The sequence below is a fragment of the Enhydra lutris genome, unplaced genomic scaffold (assembly GCF_002288905.1).
Source record: "Enhydra lutris kenyoni isolate GAN:26980312 unplaced genomic scaffold, ASM228890v2 scaffoldscaffold40, whole genome shotgun sequence".
Classification (NCBI taxonomy): Eukaryota; Metazoa; Chordata; class Mammalia; order Carnivora; family Mustelidae; genus Enhydra; species Enhydra lutris.
The window spans coordinates 6420862-6432073 of NW_019154124.1; the positions used below are offsets into that span (position 1 = coordinate 6420862).

The window sequence follows — 11212 nt, forward strand, 5'->3', positions numbered from 1 at the left end:
TTGAATTTTTACCATATATCAGAACTGTGCTAAAATATTTTATATATATGATCTCACTTTACTTACAGTAACCCTGTATGATAGCTACTTAATATTATTTCTATTTCTTTCAGATACAGAAATTGAAGACAGAGAAATCAGGTAATTAGCCCATGTATAGAAAGTGGTGAAATCAGAATTCTAACTTTATTCTTACTGGTACCAAATCTATAATTATACATTATTTATAGGATGATGAGTCAATGAATTTCTAGAAATAATTTGGGTCTGCCTATATTTGACTTGTATATCAGGATCCTATCAGGTTCATCAGCTAAACCTCAGATTTTATTTACCCTATTAAAATATCACAAATATAGCTATTTTTTTAAAAGAGCAAAATTTACCAACCAGCAGGTTAGTACATACCTATTGTGATATTACCCATCTTGCTTTGTAATGTTATATTACCTGTAAAAGAAAAAAAAAGATAATTTTATATATTAGGTATAATCTAGGAAGAAACTAATATAGTATTCTAAAACATGGTTGGACATCCATAATATTATTTAATAAGATTGTTATTGTTGTTTGCAAATTTTCTCAGTATTAAAAATCTAGTAAGAGATTTAGCTGCAACTCTGAAATAACTAGCTTTAGTCGTCTACACGAACTCTCTTCCTCTATTCCACCTTAAGCTTCTTTAGCATAACTACAAAACAAACCACCATACTTTTTGGGAAACACACACAAAAAAATAATGATACTTCTATAAACCATAAATAAAAAGTTACTTAAATGTACTCACTATGTATTTTCAAGATAAACTTCACTATATTTACCAGATCACTCAAAACCAAGTTTTGAGCCAACTAACACTAAAATAACCTACGGAAAAAAGTTCCTACTGTTATTTTTCAGGTCACTCTGCTATGTCTATTAAAGTAGTTTCTGTGCCAAGAGTTACAGAGTTTGGGGCAGGAATAATGAAAACACTGAAATATGACTAGCAAAGAAAAAGGCTTCAGAGGTTCTTGTCTTTTGATGAAAATACATTTTCCAGGGCAAGTATAGGATATTGCAACCATTCTTCCCATCCCCTTTCCTCTAATACCAAAATTAGTAAGATTTTTCTTCATAAGTATGTTTGTAGAATTACTCCCAGACCCACATTACTTATGTTTACTGCACTGAAAATATAAGCAACATTACTCTTCTACCATCATTCCAAAACTACATTAAAAAGTAAAGGAATAGCTTTTATCTCAGAAATAATCTAGGGTAAAGGGACTCATTTATTTCTTGCATCCTGTAAATACTGACATGTATCAGTAACTGAGAAAAAGCAAACAAAACACTTGATTCATTTGTCCAATAGTCAGATATACTTTGATTGCAAAAATCTCTCTAAAAGTGTTATATTCCATCATACTTCATGTGAGGATATGAACAAGGGGTACATTTGTGTAGGAATAAAATTTACTTTGTATGGAGAAATTAAGCTCCTAAAATTATTTTCAGGTCTCCGTAAGTACAAGGTTGTAAAGATTCTTTTAAATGTGTTATGTAAATATTATTTCATTGGTTTTAGACACTCTCTTCAAATTTTCAAATCCAGGAAATGCAGATTCACTATCACATGCGATTAGTGGCCAAAGATCACACAGCTTCTAAGATGGCTTTCAATGATCCCTGCCTCTTGGTAATCATGCCCTTGTATAATCTCCTCCCCTCATGTATAGGCTGTACCTAATAATTGGCTTTTAACATAGAGAATAAGGCGAAAGTAATGGGAAGTTGCTTCCAAGATTAGGTTATAAAAAGATCTGGGGGGCGCCTGGGTGGCTCAGTGGGTTAAAACCTCTGCCTTCAGCTCAGGCTCTGATCCCAGAGTCCTGGGATCGAGCCCCACATCAGGCTCTCTCCTCAGCGGGGAGCCTGCTTCCCTTCCTCTCTCTGCCTGCCTTTCTGCCTACTTGTGATCTCTGTCAAATAAATAAAATCTTAAAAAAAAAAAAAAAAAAAAAAGATCTGCTTTCTTTCTTGCTAGCCCTCTTCTGCTCTGAGGAAGGCAGCTAGCTATGTTGTCAACAGCCCTGTGAAAGAAGCCCACTATGGAGGAACTAAAAAAGGCCTGCCGCCAAAAGGTTCTGACCTGAATTCTGCCAACAACCACATAAATGAGCTAGGAAGCAGACTGTCCTTTGGTGGAATCTTCAAATGGACCCCCATAACCTTAGGTGATACATTCAAAACAACCTCGTAAGAGGTCTTGAAGCAGAGGATCCAGTTAAGCCACACCAAGATTCCTGATGCATTCAAAGAGTAAGACAATAAATGTTTGTTGCTTTTAGGTGCTAAGCTTTGAGATAATTTGTTATACAGGAAGAGGTAACTAGTATACATGTTGAAAGGTGAAAGTGGGGTACTGCCATAATAAATACTTAAAAATGTAGGCGTAGCTTTGGAACTTGGCAGTGGGCAGAGGTTGGAAAGATTTTGAGGAACATGGTAAAGAAAGCCTAGATTGCCTTGAACAGACTGTTAGCAGAAAGAGTATTCTTCCTACAAGGGCTCAAGAGGAAGTGAGGAAAATGTTTTTGGAAATTAGAGAAAGGAGAATTCTTGTTAAGCAGTTGGAGAAACTTAACACCATTATCTTCAGTAATGTGGAAACTAGGAAATGTAGCTTAATGAACAGAGTAATTTAACTAAGATACCCAAGCAAGGTTAAAGTGTTGTAAGTGCTACCTTTTTTTTGGGGGGGGCCACTTACTATAAAATGCAAGGGAAGAAAGATAAACTAATCTAAAGAAAGGAGTGTTAATCAAACGAACAAAAACAGGACACATATGGTTTTGAAAATTCTCAGCCTCTCAAGATGGCAAAAGATGTTAAAGTTAGAAATAGCTTTCCAATGGGGCGCCTGGGTGGCTCAGTGGGTTAAAGCCGCTGCCTTCGGCTCAGGTCATGATCCCGGGGTCCTGGGATCGAGCCCCGCGTCGGGCTCTCTGCTCAGCGGGGAGCCTGCTTCCCTTTCTCTCTCTCTCTGCCTGCCTCTCTGCCTACTTGTGATTTCTGTCTGTTAAATAAATAAATAAAATCTTAAAAAAAAAAAAGAAAGAAAGAAATAGCTTTCCAACAAAGTTTGAATCCAGGGCACTGGCAAGTACACGGTCTAAAAACGAAGCTAAGGGGTGACAGCAAAACCTCCTCTTAAGACATCAGAAAGATCAAGAGCGGTACTTCACAGTACTAATCAATTATACAAAAAGTCCTTTACAGAGATTAAAGGTGTATTATAAAGATCTCAATCAAACAACAGACACCCTAGAAAGCTTGAGTACATTTTACATCAGTATCTCTGCAGAAGTGCATTTTTTAAAAAAGATTTTATTTGTACTTGACAGAGAGAGAGGGATCACAAGTAGGCAGAAAGGCAGGCAGAGAGAAAGAGCGAAGCAGGTTCCCCGCTGAGCAGAGAGCCCAATGTGGGGCTTGATCCCAGGACCCTGAGATCATGACCTGAGCTGAAGGCAGAGGCTTTAACCCACGGAGCCACCCAGGCGCCCCAGAAGTGCACTTTTGAAAGAGATTCTTAGATATGGCTTTTATTTTATGGAATAAACCCCACATGATTCAGAGGAGGCTGACAAAATTTTTGAGAGAATAACAACAGCAAACTCACTGCTAAACTGAACTGAAAGGAAGAGTGACAATAGAAAGTAAAAAGAGACCACTGGATCTCCAAAATTCTACTGTCAGGAAGCAGACTGAGAAAACCACTCAGATTCAAACATGCGATATATTTCATGAAAAAGGAAGAATGACTCAAAGGGAGGAACAGAAGCTCAGAGGGCAAAGCCTGAAACCCTAAAGAATTATTTCCAGGTCTTTTATGATATATATATATATATATTCAAGTAAACTCTAATGTTTGCCCACCCAAATTTCAAAATCACTATGTACCAGTGATGCCTTTCTGCCTTTCATTTTCCCAATTTTGAACAGAAAAGTCTATAGCAATTATCCTATACCTGTCCCATCAGAGTGTGTTGGGTGTGTGGGTAGTGTGCATGGGGGTGGGGAGGGCTAGGGAACTTGTCTCTTTAGGTCACAGGTCTTCAGATTCAGAGAAACTGTTCTTGAGGAGTTATACTTAAGCAACTATACTTGAGGAGCCTCATACACCTTGATCTGATTTTGATGAAGAGATTCTAGACTCTGATGTGGTGCATAATTAGATGAGACTTTTATTAAATGTGGAAGGAAGGGAGTGTATTCTGCATGTGGGAGGGACATGAGTCATTTGGGGGAGGGGCCAGAATACAGCCTGGCCATCCAAAGTCTTATAGGATATCTGGGGAGATACACACATGAAAAGCTAAAAATTAGTGTTTATAAATAATTGTAAGTGAAACTCATAAGCGAACAATATGTATTAGGTCCCATAGCCATTTAGCGGAGACTAAACTGACCAGATATGGACAAGGAGAATAGTCATAGTGGAGATATCACGAGAGCTGAGATTTGAAACATGAATAAAATTTAAATACATTGATGGGCGCCTGGGTGGCTCAGTTGGTTAAGCGACTGCCTTCAGCTCAGGTCATGATCCTGGAGTCCCATGATAGAGTCCCACATCGGGCTCCCAGCTCCACGGGGAGTCTGCTTCTCCCTCTGACCTTCTCCTCGCTCATGCTCTCTCTTACTGTCTCTCTCTCTCTCAAATAAATAAATAAAATGTTTAAAAAAAATTTTTTTAAATACATTGAAGGGGAAGGATTTTCTGCAAAAAAGAATTATATAAACAAAGGTAAACAGGCAGACCTACACATGCTATGTTCAAATCATTCAAATCAGTTAAGCTGAAACCATTAGGCAAGTCTGTGAGGATGGGGATCATGTCTTTCTTATTTAGCATTATATCCTGAAAGCACAGTACAGTACCCAGTTCATAGTCAACATTATTATATTTTAAATAAGATTGTTATTGTTGTTTGCAAATTTTATTTTTTTATTGATTTGATTTTTAAATATTCAAATTTAGTTTGGAAAAACAAGTGAAGAGAAACCTGTAGAAGATCCATGAGGTACTAGTCTACTGACTTTATTCTAAATTGAGTCAGTGAAAAGTTTTAACATGGATAACAACAAGAAAACCATGTTTTAGATAGATTAATCTAGTGTAAGACAGTGAGGACTTCCACTCAGAATTCTCTTTGTTGTTTCCACCTCCTGAACACTTCAAAAATGATTTTTGTGATGTTTTAACCATTAATAAAGAATTATGACAGTTAGTCAGTCACTTAGCTAGTGAGTCCAGTCACCCACTCAGCAAGACAAAAGAGCTTTGCTACATTATACTAGTCTCAAAGAATAAGTTATGGTTCTTATATCCATGGACAGAAGCTTCAGATCTATTAAAGAAAGAGGACTAGTTTATATTGTAACAGCCCCTAGAGTTTCAGACTACATCTCTCTTGAATGTTAAGAATTCTATATAGTAAAAGCATAGTGTAACAAGAAAAACTATGAAAATAAGGAACATTGGGGTGCCTGGAGGGCTCAGTCGGTTAGGCGGCTGCCTTTGGCTCAGGTCATGATCCCAGGGTCCTGGGATCAAGCCCCATGTCAGGCTCCCTGCTCAGTGGAGAGCCTGCTTCTCCCTCTCCCTCTGCGTGCTGCTCTGTCTTCTTGTGCTCTCTCTCAATCTCTCTGTCAAACAAATAAATAAAATCTTTAGAAAAGAAAATAAGGAACATCCACAAATATAAAGAATGTTTCAAAATGTTTTTATCAATGCTAAAGAACTTTTAAAGCAATAAACAAAAAATGTATTTTCAACACAAATCAAAATATTTAGAAAACTCTACCCTAAATAGAAATATTCCAAAGTCATTAGAGTATACAAAATGGACCTCTTACTTCAAATACTTTGTGGAATAACGCAGAATATTTAAAAGGACTCAATTCAACCAGAGGGGCATTACTAGCACAGTCTTCTACATTTTGGTTCTACCTATTTCGTCTCCAATTACGAAAAACAATAAGCAAATCAACTATTTGAGAGGAGTAGATCTTTGTAAAAGCCTTTTCTGCAATTAAGTGGACACCATATGGCCTGTGATAACTATGTGTGCTAACTCCCAAGTTAAGCAACTTCTCTACAAACTCCAGTGTTATTTAAAAAAAATATATATATATATATATATTTTATTTATTTGACAGAGACAGACCCAGTGAGAGAGGGAACATAAGCAGGGGGAGAGGGAGAGGGAGAAGCAGGCTTCCCACTGAGCAGGGAGCCCAATGAGGGGCTCAATCCCAGGACCCTGGGATCATGACCTGAGCCAAAGGCAGACACTTAACTGAATGAGCCACGCAGGCACCCCCAAACTCCCATGTTTGAGAAAATATACTGTTTTTCTTAGCTAGTAATTCTTCATTCTAGTATGGTCAGAAGAAAAAATTAGCCATCAATTACTGATGAACATTAGTTTATTTTTCTTCACTAAAAGAAATGTGATTGTGGTTTTAAAAGCACTGTAAAAATCCAAACAAAGCAAATATCCTTAAAGGTTAAATTCTTTTTGTATTTGGCGAGGGGGAGGCAGGGAGGAAGGGAGGCACTTGTTATCTATAAGCCACAGTGATAAATGTTAATATAGAGATGAATTAAACATGATCCTTGTTCTTGAGTTTATAATTAGGCAAGAATGTATGGGTCAATGGAAGGCCAGAGATGAGGAGAAGATGCTTTAGCTGAGTATCAAAAATTACTAACAGTCAATGAGGTAAAGAAAGGTTAAGGACAGCATTTTAAGAAAATTATCAACAGAATGATCAGTATAGTCAAAGGCTCTGATCAAGGACTTGAAAGTATAAAACAGGTAAGAATATACATGGAAAAGTAAGAGATTATGTAATTCCAGAAGGCAAACCTTAGGGTCCAAAGAGGGAAATGGAAAGTTAGGCAGGTCATTCACGCATTTGGAAAGGTTTGCGTAAGAGAATGCCATGTTCAATGTGTATTTCTCATAAAACTATCATAGGCTATAGTAAGGAGGATGGATTTGAAGAAAGCAAGACTGAAAGCAATGTTATTGCCAGAGTTGAAGCAAGAGATGACAAGAATCTGAAATAGAATAGTAGAAATTAGAAAGAAAAAGATGGGATAGATTGAAGAAATATTTAGGTGATAAAACCTACTTAAATTTGGTGATTAATTAGATGAGTGGGAAGTGAGAGAGAAGAATCTACGATTATTTCAAGATTTCTACCTTGGGGAGTTTGGTACATGGCAATATCAGAACTGCAAATGTAAATAAAGGAGGAGGAACACATTAGGGATGAGGTTTGGGGGAGAGGGGGAAAGTAAGAGAAAAAAAGCTAGAAACATTGAGTTTGAGATGCCTATAAAGATCCCATTAGTTATACCTATCAAGCAGATGGATGTATAAATCAGAAGTCAGGGCTAAAGATACAAATATGAATTATCAGAATGTAAGTAGTTAAGACTCAAAAGTATATAAGATGCCCAAGAAAAAGAAAGAAGCAAAAGAACAATAAAACAGGATGAAATCCTAGAGAATACCCCAACGGGTGGAAAAAGGAGGAACTCATGGAAGTTTAAGATCAATTATAAATATAAAACATGAAAAAGACTGCCAGTGCCCACTAATATTTATGTGCTTTTCTCCTGCCTTAGAATACTGCTAAATTCTCAATCTCAGCCTCTTCGAGTTCGATAACATCATTTAAAATGCTCTGGCTAAGAACACCTGGGTGGAGCAGTTGGTTGGGCATCCAACTCTTGCTTTCGTCTTAAGTGGTGATCTCAGGGTTGTGAGATCGACCCTACCTCAGGCTCTGTGCCCACTGAGGAGTCTGCCTGAGACTCTCTTTCCCTCTCCCTCTGCCCCATGCCCCCTACCTTGTGTGCACACATGTGCTCTCTCTCTCTCCCGATTAAACAAACAAATATAAAATAAAATAAAATATTCCGGCTAAAAATATATGGCAGAATCAGCTTAGTTTCCGAAATTTTTCCTACCAACCTATGATCTCTCTTCCTCTGGTAGAAGCTCAGAAGTCACACAATGAAGATGGCAGCATCACCTTTACGGAGAGAGCTAAGTCCGTCTAAGGAGCTGAGTCCAAATCTTGCATTATCGCATGTCTAAATCCTGAAAAAAAATTTATTCTGTCTGTATCACAAAGTAAGCAGTAATTCCTTTCTAGTTATTTACATTAAAAAGTTTTAAGTGGGGGCGCCTGGGTGGCTCGGTAGGTTAAAGCCTCTGCCTTCGGCTCGGGTCATGGTCCCAGGGTCCTAGGATCGAGCCCCACATCGGGCTCTCTGCTCAGCAGGGAGCCTGCTTCCTCCTCTCTCTCTCTCTGCCTGCCTCTCTGCCTACTTGTGATCTCTATCTGTAAAATAAATAAATAAAATCTTTAAAAAAAAAAAAAAAAAGTTTTAAGTGTCCAGAGTCAACATTATCATATGTCAAAACGATAATCAAACTGAAACTTTACAACAGACTTAACAATATACCTTAGAATTTGAACAAAGCATTTTCATGAACTTCATGAAAAGTTCTATTTAATCTAATAAAAGCTTTTCTTTTGAAATTTTTACATTATTTTTGACTTCGTAAATTCACAAGACAGATGCACAAATTCACCAGTGACTACACATCATTTCTTAAAGCAAAATGGGACATTATTTATGAAATTCTGATATCAAAGTCATCAACTGTGCTTATACAGCTAATGAGAGTTTCTAAAATTCAAAGTAGTTAAGCACAGAGAAAATGAGAGAACTAACACTCAGCAATTTATTTATCAATGTATAATCCTGACCTTAAAATAAGACCCTAAGTTACATGGGAGAATCTAAATATTTAAAGTACACTTTATTAATTAAGCACTTATTCCAAATAATAACATAAGTTAAATATAAAATGCTAAAACAATGGTCATGAGTATGCCTATCTATTAAAAACTCATTAATTGTTTACATTATGTTATAGGAGTTCCACCAAGGTGGCAGAGGAGTGGGGGACTCTTTTTCAACTGGTCTCCTGAATTTAGCTAGAAATCTACCAAGCCACTCTGAGTACCCATGAAATCAGCCTGAGATATAAGATTATACATGTCTAGATCTGTATGGGGACAGAGAATCAACAGTCCATAGGGTGCACCTGCTTTCAAACCACCCACCCACCGACACCAAAACCCCCAAACTCCTATACTCAGTAAATCTAACAAAAAAGACAGGTATTGCCATCACATTTATGGTTAAAAAGAAAATGGCTTTTTATAACATCTGTATGTTGGGTTAAAAAAAATCTACTTGAAAAAAAAATCAGGGGGCGCCTGGGTGGCTCAGTGAGTTAAAGCCTCTGCCTTCGGCTCAGGTCATGGTCTCAGAGTCCTGGGATCGAGCCCCACATCAGGCTCTCTGCTCAGCAGGGAGCCTGCTTCCTCCTCTCTCTCTGCCTGCCTCTCTGCCTGCTTGTCATCTCTGTCTGTCAAATAAATAAACAAAATCTTTAAAAAAAAGAAAAAAAAAGAAAGAAAGAAAAAAAGAAAAAAAAAATCAGCTTAAGCCTTGCTTAAGGAAAAGGAAGCCAAACTAAATAAATCCTGGACTGGCAGATCTTAGAATACATATATTTCCCAAATCTGTTTTCTCTAAGTCAAATATTTATAGGTAGTGACACATTTCCCCATAAAACAAGTTTCAAGATTCCCAAGCCAGCTTGTTTAAATACAGCCAATGATGATCCCAGCCAATGATGATTACAGGATGATCCCTGGAAGACATCTCTTACAGCTAGAACATAGGGACTTCCTTTCATAAGCCATGACTCTGATCTTCTCACCTACAAGACTGTAGGGCTAGAACACTACCTGTTTGTCTGTACCCGTCCCACCTCCAAACTCCAGTAGCATGTTCATACAATGACAAGGACATCATCAAGGATGGAAATAGGGGTTGTTACGGTTGAGGCAAGAAACTTAGGATTGTCTGAAGGGTTATTGAAAAGTAGGCAGTCACTGGCATGACTAAGAAATGAGGAGGGTTTCTTTCTTATCTAACCTCTTTTACAAACTTATTACCACTGAAAAATCCAAGTGGAGTGTGGGCCAAGGTCCAGATGGGGAAAAGCAGGGTTGAACAAGAAGGAAGATTTTCAACAGTGGCAATAGGATCAAATTTTCCCTTCCCTTACTTCTTCTCGTTGCTGTACCAGTGTTACAAATAACGGAGACCACGAGTTCTTTAAGGATAGGGATCATCTCCTGCCCAACTATGTATCCTCAGTGTCTGAAAATCTGGCACACAGTCAATATATGTGTTGAATGAATCAATAAATGTAACTGCAGTGAATGCTGTAATTCATCACTTAGAATTCCTCATACCTGAGGGCTTATTTTCCTAGCTGAAGGGAGTACCGCTGGCAGACAGCCCTCAGCTGTCAGCCCTCTTAGGGAATTGCTTCAGCTAAAAAGAGTCATTTTGGCCTAAGACCATATCCCTTCCTGGGGCATCTTACATCTAATGGTTGGGGATATAAAGGTCCAGTTTTCCTCACCTCGACTTGAGACAATTCTGAGGATGATCCCAGCTTCAGAGCTCTCCCCTTGGAGTCACTGAGACTGCATTACAGTCCAACTTCTCCAGGGGAAATTGGGCTTCCTTCCTTTGCACGGCTGCGGTTCCAAGACACCTCCCTTAGCAAATGTGCTGCACTCTAATTTCCATTTTAGAGTCTGCTTTTGAGAAACCCAACCTGAGACTACAGCTCAAAGAGGATCCAGGTCTGACCCAAATTTAAACTGCCCAAGGAAAGGTATCTAACTTCATATTAAAGGTCAGTAAATACAAAAGGCTTTACAAAAGCTAAGGAATGAATTCTTCTGTCCCTAGCAATTTTTTTTAATTTAATCATTTTTTAAATTTATTTTCAGCATAACAGTATTCATTGTTTTTGTACCACACCCAGTGCTCCATGCAGTCCGTGCCCTCTCTAATACCCACCACCTGGTTCCCCCAACCTCCCACCCCCCCACCTCTTCAAACCCTTCAGATTGTTTATCAGAGTCCATAGTCTCTCATTGTTCACCTCCCCTTCCAATTTCCCCCAACTCCGTTCTCCTAACTCCCCATGTCCTCCATGCTATTTGTTATGCTCCACAAATAAGTGAAACCATATGATAATTG

The 11212-nt window shown here is 38.1% G+C and overlaps 1 protein-coding gene across 4 annotated transcripts in view; it reads right to left on the reverse strand.

Moving 5' to 3' along the window:
- LOC111155348 (family with sequence similarity 185 member A) overlaps nt 1-11212 on the reverse strand; it is a 56224-nt gene that overhangs the window by 25622 nt on the left and 19390 nt on the right. For 3 of the 4 annotated variants that reach the window (XM_022515502.1, XM_022515501.1, XM_022515499.1), the window contains one exon: nt 409-450. The exons of the other annotated variant lie outside the window; for it this stretch is intronic. In XM_022515502.1, coding sequence (XP_022371210.1) covers nt 409-450 — 42 coding nt within the window. The remainder of the gene's footprint in view (nt 1-408; nt 451-11212) is intronic. 4 annotated transcript variants of the gene reach the window in all.